The sequence below is a fragment of the Xyrauchen texanus genome, chromosome 30 (genome assembly GCF_025860055.1).
Source record: "Xyrauchen texanus isolate HMW12.3.18 chromosome 30, RBS_HiC_50CHRs, whole genome shotgun sequence".
Classification (NCBI taxonomy): domain Eukaryota; kingdom Metazoa; phylum Chordata; class Actinopteri; order Cypriniformes; family Catostomidae; genus Xyrauchen; species Xyrauchen texanus.
Genome location: NC_068305.1, coordinates 11,312,999 through 11,327,435, shown reverse-complemented (window position 1 = coordinate 11,327,435; position 14,437 = coordinate 11,312,999). Strand labels below are relative to the sequence as shown.

Here is a 14,437-nt window from a genome sequence, read left to right as displayed (position 1 = left end):
GATTAAAGTTTACTGTAGGTTCAATTCGAGTTTATTGCAGAGGAAAGCAATTTGGGAATATTTAATTTTCTGATGACTCTCCACTGCCAAATTCTCACAGATTTGAAAAATATCTTTGATGATTACAAACTTTTTGAAGCCCTTTTTTTTTTTTCAGGGAAATCAGTCTAAATATACACTTCCAAACTCTGCCATTTTTTTCCTTTGTGTGTATTGAGCAAATATCAAGGTTATTTTTGTAGTGCTAAAATAACTCTTAACGCAGTTCACATAGAGGAAACCTTAAGCCCCTGCCAGCTGACAGATGCTCAGACAGAGTATGTTGGGGATTATGCAAAAATCAGCACGTTACATCACTCAGTTGGGTCACATAAAATTAACATTGTAAGTGGGAACAGTCATTACTGGGAGACTCTGTACTACAAATGAACACTGTACCGCAAGTGAGCATATGTTCCTCTTTCAACAATCTTTTGACCCCTATAAATCCTGGAACGGTGCACAACACTGATTCAGTATAAGGAAGGCGAATTGAGCAGGATGACAATGCCACATCTTAGCAATTTGGGGTTCAATTTTTTAATACAGTGCACACCAGCTATGGTCAGTTTGACTTCCACAATCCCTATTTAAAGGGACAGTTCAACCAAAAATGTGCTCATCCTTTACTCATCCTCATGCCATCCCAGATGTATGACTTTCTTTCTTCTGCTGAACACAAACTAAGATGTTTAGAATCATATTTCAGCTCTGTAGGTCCTCACAATGCAAGTGAATGGGTGCCCAAAAGCACATAAAGGCAGCATAAAAGTAATCCAAATGACTCGACTGGTTAAATCCATGTCTTCAGAAGCGATATGATAGGTGTGGGTGTGAAACAGATCAATATTTAAGTCTTTTTTTTACAATAAATCTCCACTTTCACTCTCACATTCTTCTTCTTTTGTTTTTAGGGATTCACATTCTTTGTGCATATCGCCACCTACTGGGCAGTGTGGAAACTTTATAGTAAAAAGGGCTTAAATATTGATCTGTTTCTCACCCACACCTACCATCACTTCTGAAGACATGGATGACATTTATCCACTCGAGTTGTATGGATTACTTTTATGGATTACCAACCGGGCCAATGGGGCCCCAGGGGCCCTTGATTACCAGGGGGCCCTTGACTGCCCGGGGGTACCCTGTGCTTTAAGGCTGCGCTGTCTAGTTTGGTGATCCCTCCTGCTTGAAAACCCTTTTGGGCATGAACAACGAACCCACCAGTTTTTCAAAATACTTGGTTTTTCAAGGGAGCTAAAATGGCTCCTTTCCAATCACACTGTCCTATCACAAACAGGACAGCTCCCTATATAATAATGTTCATCCAAATCATTGGGTCTAAAAGAGTGATGAGACTCATATGAGGCCAAATAAAAACGCATTAATAATCTTGATATGCAGTGCCAGTCTGGAGCACGTAATCAAGCAGACAGATAACCCTACATCAGTTTTGCACTCTGCCCTTCATCTCGCTAAAGCTCAAATGTTTCAGCTATGATATAAATGGAGACAAATTCCAGGGAAGTGTCAGATGAAAGGGTGGCAGCAAATGGGGGATGGATGGATGTCCTGTCTTGTCTATTGTGTCTTCGTGAGTACACTCAAATTGAATTGCACAAATGTCCATCCACCCTGATAAGTTGATCTTGTCACTTTATTGACTATGAATTTAAATGTAATTGAAGGATAAAAGTCAACTTGATGACCTTGAGTTAGTTTATACTATAGGCACTGTAAAAAAAAAAAATGGTCAGGTAACCTAAAAATTGTGCTTCGTGTGGTAACATTTAAATTAACTGGTTTAATTAAAGTCCAAATTTAATAAATCTGACTAAATCAACCTGTCCTGAAACATGTTACACCAATTAAAGTATATTTTTTATATGTTAGATTAAGTAGAAATAGATCCTTGAGGTAGCCATTGCAGGATATCACTTGTCATATCACTTGTTATCACTAATCATAATTTTCTGTTGCTTTATCATTCTTTAAAAGTTATTGTTTTCAACAAAAAAAGAAAAAAAAAAAAACAGGCACACACATTAAATAAATAAATAAAAAAAATAAAAAAGCCTTACTGTGGAAATAATGTCTAAAACGACACCATTAAGTAGGCCTACAATTAACGATGTGATTTGTTGTTTAAAGAGAAAAATCTCTTATTGTGGTGTATATTGGAATTTGGTGTGTGACTTTGTGTCAAACATGCACATTTTAGGGATAACTTTAATTTGAACATATTTCAAGGTGATAAGTTGTGACGTACTGACGCGGTCTCTTCCCATACATGGTCGTGGGACCAAATGCCTCGCAGGGGTCTCTCTTCTGCGCACCCTTCCATTCATGGCCACTCCACTGTTAATGGCGCTGGGGAAACCAAATAAGGAGAGGGATGTCCAGCAGGCGCCTGGCCACTTGTGGAGTAGGCTATAAATTGGCGTCGGCTCAAGGCTCTCTCTACCACTCTCCAAGGGAACCAGCTCCTGGTGCTGATCTGGTGAGTACATTTAATAGGATGGATATTCTAAACTAGGTCAAATCTGGTGAAAGGTCAGTGGAATTACAATGTAAAATGAATATAATAGCTAATCAAAAAATGTGGAGACTTTGGAGATTCATAAGATAGTTAAGGATGATTTGATGATTTTTACTATGTTTTTGTAAAAAAAAAAAAAAGTTTTAACGTTCTTTCTTTTGATATTTGACATTCGACAATGAAATGAAAAATCTTTAAAAAGCTATAGATTTTAAGAATAGGCCAATATAATATTCATAGTAATCATAGTAATTAATAATTAAATATTGTGACCATGTTTGTTTCATACTGTAATTTTTTAACAATATTATTGTTATAATAATATTTATTTTTATTATGAAAACACGTGAGTGCACACAACTTAGGATAATCATGAATTTTAAAAAAATATCATTGTTTTTAATACATTTAATTTTTAGTTACAAACATCAAGAATTTTCTTAAGGTTACTACATTTCACATTTCCGATTAATTTTTGTATTAATTGTTTTTACATTGATGAGTAGTGATGTGCCCAAAGCCGAATACCCAATTCGTAAAGGCACGAATAATGTCTTCAAAACGAATAACGGATTCATCCGAATAATATAAAAAATATTTATAGGCATATGACTGATTATCCAAAAAGCACAACGATAAAGCGACATTTTAAATAAACATATCCAAAATTACAACGAATTTATGAATCTGTGCAGCCGATATTTCTAATGTGTAAACCTTATAAATGAAAATGCGCATGTTGTGATTTCAGATCGGATGTTTGCGGTCTCTGTTGATTGTGCGCGTCTGGAGCTTGTCAAGTGTGACATTAACTAAGATATGACATCATATATACTTTCTACTTATTGAAACTGTCTATGTTAATGTATCACACGATTCACACGTGATTCTCATGTATTCATTTATAGCCTAAACCTGAGCGCGATGTTACATTTCTGACCTGAAGAGATGATTTCACGTCGGAGTTTGTCTATCCGTCTCTTAAAGTTGACCACAATTATACACACATCAGCAATTAGGCTATATTAATTATCAGGTTAAGACTTTATTCCTACAAAATGTTATAATGCTCCATTAAGGTTTAAATACTCCATAGAGTATTCATCTATTCGGAATATTCCTGCTTCACCGATCAGCCACAACATTAAACCCCCCTACCTAACATTGTGTAGCTCCCCCACATGCAGCCAAAACAGGGCCAACCTGCATCTAAAAATAGCATTCTGAGATTATATTGTTCTTTCCACAATTGTACAGAGCTGTTATCTGAGTTACCATAGACTTTGTCAGTTTGAACCAGTCTGGCCATTCTCTGTTGTCCTCTCTCATCAACCATCATTTCCATCCACAGAAATGCCACTCAATGGATGCTTTTTGTTTTTGGCACCATTATGAGTGAATTCTAGAGACTGTTGTGCGTGAAAATCCCAGAAGATCAGCAGTTACAGAGATACTCAAATCAGCCTGTCTGGCACCAACAATCCTCCATGCGATTATCTAATCAGCCAATCATGTGGCGGCAGTGCAGTGCATAAAATAATGCAGATATGGGTCAGAAGCTTCAGTTAATGTTCACATCAACCATCAGAATGGGGAAAGAAATGAGATCTTAGTTATTTGGACAGTGGCATGATTCTTGGTGCCAGACGGGCAGGTTTGAGTATTTCTGTAACTGCTGATCTGTCTTTGGACGGTTACACCACTTTAGAATCAAAGTATCAAAGTGATTTTGAAGTGAGTGAAATGAGCATCAGGTCATTGACCCAGTCATGAGGATGAGGAAATTCAAATGTAATTTACTAAAGAGTTTGAATGGACATGCCAGCATCTTAAGAGGTTGATCTCTGGATGAGAACTGAAACTGTGTCTTTAGTAAATGGTCTATTGGTCATAGCAGAGTCATTTAGACAAAACAGCTTGTTTGCAATATGCTCAGACATGAGTTTGATCCTCTCTCAGAACCTCAGCTGACACCATGTGTGATGATGATGAGACCACCGCTCTTGTGTGCGACAATGGCTCAGGCCTGGTAAAGGCTGGCTTTGCCGGAGATGATGCACCTCGCGCTGTCTTCCCCTCCATCGTTGGTCGCCCTCGCCACCAGGTACAATGCCTGATTTGCTGATATTCGAATATAGCATTTCCAAAATTGAGGTATTTGCAGAATTCCACCGATCTGATTATTTTCATTATCTTTTTTTCTGATCTTACTAGGGCGTCATGGTAGGCATGGGACAGAAAGACTCTTACGTGGGTGATGAGGCCCAGAGCAAGAGAGGTATCTTGACCTTGAAATACCCAATTGAGCATGGTATTATAACAAACTGGGATGATATGGAGAAGATCTGGCACCACACTTTCTACAATGAGCTGCGTGTGGCCCCGGAGGAACACCCCACCCTCCTTACTGAGGCTCCACTTAACCCTAAAGCCAACAGAGAGAAGATGACACAGGTAAATGCATCTACACAAAACACGAATATTGCACGTTTACCAATGACGTGTCCACATGCTTAAGCCTTGCTGTTGCATATGCTCTGACAAACAGTAAAAATGCCTGGCATTCTTTTATTTGCAGATCATGTTTGAGACCTTCAACGTCCCCGCTATGTACGTAGCTATCCAGGCTGTGCTATCACTCTATGCCTCTGGCCGTACCACTGGTAAGTCTGGTGCTTACCTTTTGTGAATGTATGTATAGGAATAATTTGTGTAGGTTTCTCCTGTACTTAACAAATGTTTTATTGTGTACAGGTATTGTACTGGACTCCGGTGATGGTGTGACCCACAACGTCCCAATATATGAAGGTTATGCTTTGCCCCATGCCATCATGCGTCTGGATCTGGCCGGTCGTGACCTGACTGACTATCTGATGAAGATCCTGACTGAGCGTGGCTACTCTTTCGTGACCACTGGTATGCCTTTGATGTCCCATTTATTATGAGTTCTAGCACTTTGTAGGCCCATATAGTAATGAGTTGTTAATACTGGTGTGATGTCCATACAGCTGAGCGTGAGATCGTGCGTGACATCAAGGAGAAGCTTTGCTACGTCGCGCTGGACTTTGAGAATGAAATGGCCACTGCTGCCTCCTCCTCTTCTCTGGAGAAGTCCTACGAGTTGCCTGATGGCCAGGTCATCACCATTGGAAATGAGCGTTTCCGCTGTCCCGAGACCCTTTTCCAGCCCTCCTTTATTGGTGCGTAGTTGAGTGATATCATCTTTCATTAGGCCAGTGTCCTCATTTCAACCTGATCTCATGAAGATTATGTGACCGTGGCAACATTTTAGCAAAAGGAAATTACGCACCTCATTACCCATTTCGCTGCAGTTTCCTAGTGAAATGTCCAGCGAGGTGCCAAAAACGAGTGAAATAGTGTCGAAATCAGACAAGGTTTTTAAGGAGAAAATTAGATGGATGTTTAATGAGTATACCTAATCCAAATCCCTAACCTAAACCTAACCAATAGTGACATAAAAGCAAATGAGATGTAAATAAATCAGACATCTTTACCCTAAACCAACACCTAAACCTAACCGATTGTGTCGTAAAAGGAAATGCGAGATGAAAAGCTAATTTTCTGAAGCAACCACGTTAATTCGTTTAGTTCATATATCAGCTTGCATGTATGGCTGAGCTCGAAACATGGTCTTTGGAGTCCAAAGTCCAACACACTATCAGATGAGCTACCACACAAGCTAATTGTGTAGGAATGAGTGTGGAAATTTAATTGGGTCTGTATTACAAGCATTAAAATGTGTTGTTTTTCAAATGATGCGTTTTAGTTAAAGTGTTTCAATATCACAACATCAGTGTGTGAGTGCAAGAGCGAAAACCATAATCAGCCCTCCCAGTCCTATTTTAACTTAACGGAATGTCAGTAAATGTAATCTGACATTAGAATTTAAAATGCAATGTTTTACACTACTTTTTTTTACTTAAAAAAATAGATTACAGGAACTAATACAATTGTAATCAGATTAAACTGTTGATTAGTTGCCACACGACATACACTATTCTTTTAACACCACTTCTCTAATTTTTTACTTTTACTACCTATTTAAATTGGTAACTTTTTTCCCACAAAAGGTATGGAGTCTGCTGGTATCCATGAGACCACCTATAACAGCATAATGAAGTGCGACATTGACATTCGTAAGGACTTGTACGCCAACAATGTCCTATCTGGTGGCACCACCATGTATCCAGGAATTGCTGACCGTATGCAAAAGGAAATCACTGCTCTGGCCCCCAGCACCATGAAGATCAAGGTATATAATATTAATTCATTCATTCAGCTTTACTTTAAACAGTGTTATATTCTTTTACTTAACTACTAAAGTTAAAAGATTTAGGTTCAGTAAAGTATTACAATAGATATTAATCTTGTAACCATCCCATGCCTTCCTTCTCACAGATCATCGCCCCTCCAGAGCGCAAGTACTCCGTCTGGATTGGTGGCTCTATCCTGGCTTCTCTGTCCACCTTCCAGCAAATGTGGATCAGCAAGCAGGAATACGATGAGGCTGGCCCATCCATCGTCCACAGGAAGTGCTTCTAAGTGTCGGGATACACATATACTACACTGTTGTCTATGGATGCAAAGAAACTAAATTCTTAACATTACCTTCACCTGTTACTCATGCAGGCAGATTTCTGCATTACTTTTCCTTGTACAGTATTTTTACACCCAAGTGCAATTTATTTGTAGTTATTGACTGGTTCAGAAATAAATTTGTATGTGGATATTTATTGGTTTTTAAATAAACAAGACAGGGAATAATTTTCCCCTCAAAAGCATGACCATTTTCATTTGTCTCTAATTATGGATCTTCTTTATTACTGCAAAGCACGCAAGCAAATAACACTTTCTTTGTTAAAGGAATACTCCGGATTCAATACAAGTGAATCTCAATCAACAGCATTTGTGATATAATGTTGATTACCACAAACATTAATTCCAACTTGTCCATCCTTTTCTTTAAAAACAAGAGCGAACAAGCACTTACATTGGAAGTGAATAGGGTTTAAAGCCAGAAATGTGATGCTTGTTGTTTTATAAATGCATTTGCATTAATTATTCTATTAAAACTCAATCATTTGAACTGTGACGTTGTTTAAATCATCATTTTACAGTCATTTTGTATTTGTTGACATTGCTTCGTCAAGGCAGCGAAGTTACACAATTGTATATTACTTTACACAGAAATGGCTAGTTAGCTAATTTCTCATACTAAAATCATGTAAACAAGCATATTGTTTATGTTTTGTGGCAATACTTTTGAAACAGTGTGTATTTTAACATTTCCAGACTAGCCCCATTCACTTCCATTGTAAGTGCCTCATTGGAACCCAGATTTGCTTTTTTATTTTAAGAAAAGGAGGCACAAGACAAAATAAATGTATCATGCCACCAAGTATGTCAATTGAGCTTAACTTGTATTGAGCCTGGAATATTCATTTAATACATGAAATAGCATTCCACAAAAGCCATCTGTGAAAGATTTATATTTGCAACTTCAATTAGCACCCAGTGTAAAAATAGCTGCTGCTCTCTAGGAGGCGAAGTGAGATCAGAGCAGAAAGGAGCTCACTGTCAAGATGCCCTCTTCATGCTTATGAGAATATGAGATTTGTATTTTTATCTACACCGATCAGCCACAACATTAAAACCACCTGCATAATATTGAGTAGATCCCCATAGTGTATAATCCATGCGATAATCAGCCAATCGTGTGGCAGCAGTCCATAAAATCATGCATATACAGGTCAGGAACTTCAGTTAAAGTTAGAATTTACTCTCAATTGTGCCAAAAACAAAAAACATCCAGTGAGCTGCAGTTATGTGAATGGAAATGCCTTGTTGATAAGAGAAGTCAACAGAGAATGGCCAGACTGGTTTGAACCGACAAAGTCTACGGTAACTCAGATAACCGCTCTGTACAATTGTGGTGAGAAGAATAACATCTGAGATGCGGGTTGGTGCTGTTTTGGCGGCACGAGGGGGACTTCAGTATTAGGCAGGTGGTTTTAATGTTGTGGCTGATCGGTGTAAATAATGACAAGCATTGATTGCCTAGTTTTTACAGCTTGAACTATTGTTTCTAAGAGGGATGTCCCATGTTATTGTTTTTATCTCTGGAATCTTGTGGGTAGCCCTAAAGAGATTACTCACTGTGCTCCCACTTTAAGTTCAACACAGTTATTACCACAAATAGGCCTACCTCGCCAACACACGAAGGAGTGTGCGAGTGAGGGTTAAGGAAACGATGTGTTCAGTTTAAGCCAATTTAGTCAGCTGTTTACAATCTTTATACATGTGGTACATTTTGCAGAATCACTACAGATTTCTAATGTCTTATTAAAACCGCGGGATAGCTGTAATCACTTTCACTTCACTATAATCGAATGCGCGCGCGCGCTCACACACCGACTCTAAACTCTAATCTCCATGCAGTCACGGTCCCGCATGTGTGTCACCGCGGGGCCAGACATCCCCCAGTGATTTGAGTTTATGACCAATGATTTTATTACGGATTAATCAGTGCGTCTCTGGCATATTCGTAGAATAATGAAACGGAGAAATCCTGCTGTACTGATTTCTCTCCAACAACCTGTCTACGCGTGACGCAAGGGAGGGGGGCAGTCTACTTAAAGCAGGATTAGCACGAGCCAAACATTATACTTCCCTCCGTTTAGGCTCCCGGCGCCCTAGCGTCCTGCTCGCGAGACAGAAAATAGGAGAGCTTTGGACTAATCAGCACTTGAGCCTCGCGCGAGCAAGCGTCAGGGTCGACGAGCGCGCGCTCTGGAGGTCCTGGAGCGACTACTCAGTGCATTCGCCCGACACTACAGGGGCGATAGACACGAAACAGTGGCTCACGTTTGATTTTGCACGGTCCTCTCTGTGTAATATCGTCTCCGAATGAACAGCCATGGGGGAATGGACAATTCTCGAGCGTCTCCTGGAGGCGGCTGTCCAACAGCACTCTACTATGATCGGGAGGTGAGTGGAAAAAGTGTCAAATGCTTATTGATTGCTTGGTAGATTCAAACTAAATGTTGATGTCATTATGCAGTGACCCAACTAAATAGGCGCGAGCGACTTGGCCATTGGAGATTAATATATCCATTCCAAAGAACTAGAGATAATACTTTTGTTGTCATTATTATTGGACAACAAAGCAGTTTGTGCGATTGGTGAGACTGTTGTTCCTTGTTACATCTTGTTTGGGCTACTTTCGAAGAAAAGGTGAGCGCGCGTGTGCCTGTGGTGAGAGTTTCAGCACTGGACAGCTCTCCGCTCGGAGCTTCAATTAAACGTCCAAGTGGCTGTTTTCGTTGACTTTCCTAACTGTTCTGAGACTGGAACACACACTGTACACTAAATAATGTTTGTTTGATTACGTTTAGGATCCTACTGACAGTGGTGGTGATCTTTCGGATTCTAATCGTGGCGATTGTAGGGGAGACCGTGTACGACGACGAGCAGTCCATGTTCGTGTGTAACACCTTGCAGCCGGGCTGTAACCAGGCTTGTTACGACAAAGCGTTCCCGATATCTCACATCAGGTACTGGGTCTTCCAGATCATCATGGTGTGCACCCCGAGTCTTTGCTTCATCACCTACTCGGTGCATCAGTCCGCCAAACAGAAGGAGCGGAGATACTCTACAGTCTACCTCTCCCTAGATAACGATCCCGATTCGATGAAACGAGACGACAGCAAAAAGATCAAAAACACCATCGTGAACGGAGTACTTCAGAACACGGAAAACTCCACCAAAGAGTCCGAGCCCGACTGTTTGGAAGTGAAAGAGATCCCCAGTTCAGCCATGAGAACTACCAAATCTAAAATGAGAAGGCAAGAGGGCATCTCACGCTTTTACATCATTCAGGTGGTTTTCAGGAACGCGCTGGAGATCGGCTTCTTGGTGGGTCAGTACTTCTTGTACGGGTTCAATGTGCCCGCGGTGTACGAGTGCGATCGGTACCCTTGCATCAAAGACGTCGAGTGCTACGTTTCGAGACCCACGGAGAAAACCGTGTTCCTCGTCTTCATGTTCGCGGTCAGTGGGATTTGCGTAGTGCTCAACCTAGCGGAACTCAATCACCTGGGATGGAGGAAAATTAAAACGGCGGTGAGAGGGGTGCAAGCCCGGAGGAAGTCCATATATGAGATCAGAAACAAGGACTTGCCACGGATGAGTATGCCGAGTTTCGGACGCACCCAGTCAAGTGATTCTGCCTACGTCTAACGTGCTTCCTTCGTATAGGCTAGTATAGATTCATTAGATTATATAGAAGAAAAGTTACGATATGAACTCTTCATCTCACCTGCATCATGGTGGGGTAGATTGATTTTATGTGTCTATTATGGACAACCAGAACAAACGGACCAAACGTTTGTTTCTTATCAGAAACAGAAATGGCACTGATGCAACTTTTTTGCGTTGTTTATATTTGTATTGGTCCGGACGAAAAACGAACGATATTTATTTCTTTGTTCACATGATCGGCTAAACCTGAATATGTTTTGCACTAAATATGGATATGAAGAAGCCAAACTAACCCGATTTGTGCTGTGAAGTTATTATTATTATTTTTGTCATAAATATATATACTCATGCTTCAAACAATACTCTGGTTTTAGATAGTAGCACATAAGATAGTTTCAATTTACTCACCGCAAAGAATTAGTGCAGTTGATAAATGTTTATCCAAACTAAGTGAATCATATTTCTCTTTTAGGTTAGATCAAATAGATTGACATCTTTAATGATTTGGTTGCCTTTGCTTGCACCACTGACCTTAACGTAAATTATTGTTCTGTTGCATTTAAGCTGACTTCCAGATCAGTAGCCGGTGAACTGAATAATGCTGCATAATGCATAATAACTGTTTGTCTTTTTAATTTGTTTGTCTGTTTGTTTGTTTATTTATTTTGACACCAAAGCACCCATTGCTTTCATCTGTGGGAAACTGATCTCTTGCTTTTACAGTATGTATTCAAGTGCCATATATGTACATAGACATATAAATATTATAGTAAATTGTAATCCTTAACGTGAGGTATGAATTCCATGAACTCTTTGCGTGGACTGCTGTAAAGGACATCCTATATCCCTTTAATGTGAGATGTTGGGAACAGAAGATTGAACAAACATCCATATATATTTTGCATTCATGAAAAGTATGATATTGCATTTAAAGTACATAAAAGCACAGTTGAGTAAATAAGTGAAAAAAAAGGTTGAGATTAATTTCCCCTGGTGCTTCTATTTCTCCAAAAAAAAAAAAGTGATGTTAGTAGATTATGTGAGATACAATGGGGGAAAACATGATCTGAAAATAAATGATGGAATTCATGATAACCACAGCTGTGTGATTTGCATTGCTTTATGGTGCTTTTGAGTTCAGAAAATTCAAAACCAATTCCTCGTGGGATTGCTCTCCCAATATAATCTTCCTCTATGAATCAACTTCCTGTCAGTTGGGTAAAATGCTTGCATGTAGTTTTTTTAGGAGTTCTTAAAGTTGATCCGTGCGCCACAGTTCTACCTGCCCAGTTTCAGTCGTGCACAATGACAGCAGCTTCCTTGTGTACACCCTCCCTATGCAGCCCTTGATATGCAGAGCCCGGGTCCCTGCAGATGCCACGGTGGCCCCTGTGCCAAGGTCACAGAGAAAGTGCTGAACACTGCAGCCGGTGGCCTCAAACCGGGATTTCTCTCTGCTGACAGACTGGGAGAGGCATGAGACTCACAAGAGTGCCAAGATGACTTTTCAGCTTATTGGGGTATAAACCTATGCACCCTGACAGATCAATTTTGAATTAAGCCGGGACCTGAGATACCTCAAACAGCAGAGGTCCAACCTGACAGGACATCAGAGGAAGCTACAGTGCATCCTGAAAGTATTCACAGCGCTTCACTTTTTCCACATTTTGTTATGTTACAGCCTTATTCCAAAATGGATTAAATTCTTTATTTTACTCAAAATTCTACAAACAATACCCCATAATGATAATGTGAAAGAAGTTTGTTTGAAATCTATTATACATCTAGCAAATGTATTAAAAATAAAAACCCAAAAAAATCACATGTACATAAGTATTCACAGCCTTTGCTCAATACTTTGTTGAAGCACCTTTGGCACCAATTACAGCCTCAAGTCTTTTTGTGTATGATGCTACAAGCTTGGCACACCTTTTTCTGGGCAGTTTCTCCCATTCTTCTTTGCAGGACCTCTCAAGCTCCATCAGGTTGGATGGAGAGCGTCGGTGCACAGCCATTTTCAGATCTCTCCAGAGATGTTCAATCAGGTTCAAGTCTGGGCTCTGGCTGGGCCACTCAAGGACATTCACAGAGTTGTCCCGTAGCCACTCCTTTGTTATTTTGGCTGTGTGCTTATGGTTGTGGTCCTGTTGGAATCTGAACCTTCACCCCAGTCTGAGGTCCAGAGTGCTCTGGAGCAGGTTTTCATTAAGGTCTCTGTACAATTCTGCGTTCATCTTTCCCTCGATCCTGACTAGTCTCCCAGTTCCTGCCGCTGAAAAACATCCCCACAGCATGCTTCTCTGTAGAGATGGTATTGGCCTGGTTTCCTTCAGACATGACGCTTGCCGTTCAGGCCAAAGAGTTCCATTTTTGTTTCATCAGACCATAAAATTATGTTCTCATGGTCTGAGAGTCCTTCAAGTGCCTTTTGGCACACTCCAGGCTGGCTGTCATGTGCCTTTTACTGAGGAGTGGCTTCCGTCTGGCCACTCTACCATACAGGCCTGATTGGTGGAGTGCTGCAGAGATGGTTGTTCTTCTGGAAGGTTCTCCTCTCTCCACAGAGAAATGCTGGAGCTCTGTCAGAGTGAACATCGGGTTATTGGTCACCCCCCTGACTAAGGCCCTTCTCCCCCGATCGCTCAGTTTGGCCGGGCAGCCAGGTGTAGGAAGAGTCCTGGTGGTTCCAAACTTCTTTCATTTACGGATGATGGAGGTCACTGTGCTCATTGGAACCTTCAATGCTGCAGAAATGTTTCTGTACCCTTCCCCAGATCTGTGCCTCGATACAATCCTGTCTCGGAGGTCTACAGACAATTCCTTGGACTTCATGGCTTGGTTTGTGCTCTGACATGCACTGTTAACTGTGGGACCTTATATACACAGGTGTCTGCCTTTCCAAATCATGTCCAATCAACTGAATTTTTCCATAGGTGGACTCCAATCAAGTTGTAGAAACATCTCAAGGATGATCAGTGGAAACAGGATGCACTTGAGCTCAATTTTGAGTGTCATGGCAAAGGCTGTGAATACTTATGTACGTGTGATTTTTTTTTCCGGTTTTCATTGTTAATAAATTTGTAAAGATTTCAAACAAACTTCTTTCACATTGTTATTATGGGGTGTTGTTTGTAGTATTTTCAGGAAAATAATGAATTGAATCCATTTTGGAATAAGGCTGTAACAGAACAAAATGTGGAAAAAGTGAAGTGCTGTGAATACTTTCCAGATGCACTGTATTTCTATGCCCATGTGTCTCTCCAAAAGCCATACTTTCATGTACTTTGTTGCATTTTAAGAAAAATCAGTTCAGTTGTTTGGAAGACAGAGTATTAAAGCATCAAACTTTTTTCATAAATAATATATTAGAATCTATTTTCATGTATTGGCCCAGTATCATATGTAAATACAACAGAAACTTCAAGGGCAGTTTTGAACATCTATATAAAGTCCCAATTAGCGCCCATCAACACTCATCCCACCAAAGTGCTGTCCATATAATTTGGCCCTTAGGGAGCCAAGATCCAACATAAACCATTTTATCTTTTCTCATTACAACCCTGCAACAGTAATGAGAAA

General features: G+C 40.2%; 2 protein-coding genes across 2 annotated transcripts; both read left to right on the top strand.

Moving 5' to 3' along the window:
• The first annotated feature begins 2,411 nt into the window (after positions 1-2,411).
• LOC127623576 (actin, alpha cardiac muscle 1) lies at positions 2,412-7,710 on the top strand. Its single transcript, XM_052097962.1, has 8 exons — positions 2,412-2,539; positions 4,538-4,682; positions 4,793-5,032; positions 5,157-5,241; positions 5,333-5,494; positions 5,587-5,778; positions 6,670-6,851; positions 6,998-7,710. Exons 2-8 carry the CDS (start codon positions 4,554-4,556, stop codon positions 7,139-7,141), a joined length of 1,134 nt encoding a protein of 377 aa, XP_051953922.1. The 5' UTR covers positions 2,412-2,539; positions 4,538-4,553; the 3' UTR covers positions 7,142-7,710.
• Positions 7,711-9,319: 1,609 nt separating this feature from the next.
• Positions 9,320-11,908, top strand: LOC127624349 (gap junction delta-2 protein-like). The gene is made up of 2 exons (XM_052099141.1): positions 9,320-9,586; positions 9,994-11,908. The coding sequence occupies exons 1-2, from the start codon at positions 9,516-9,518 to the stop codon at positions 10,835-10,837; spliced, it is 915 nt and encodes a 304-aa protein (XP_051955101.1). The 5' UTR covers positions 9,320-9,515; the 3' UTR covers positions 10,838-11,908.
• The last annotated feature ends 2,529 nt before the right edge of the window (positions 11,909-14,437 follow it).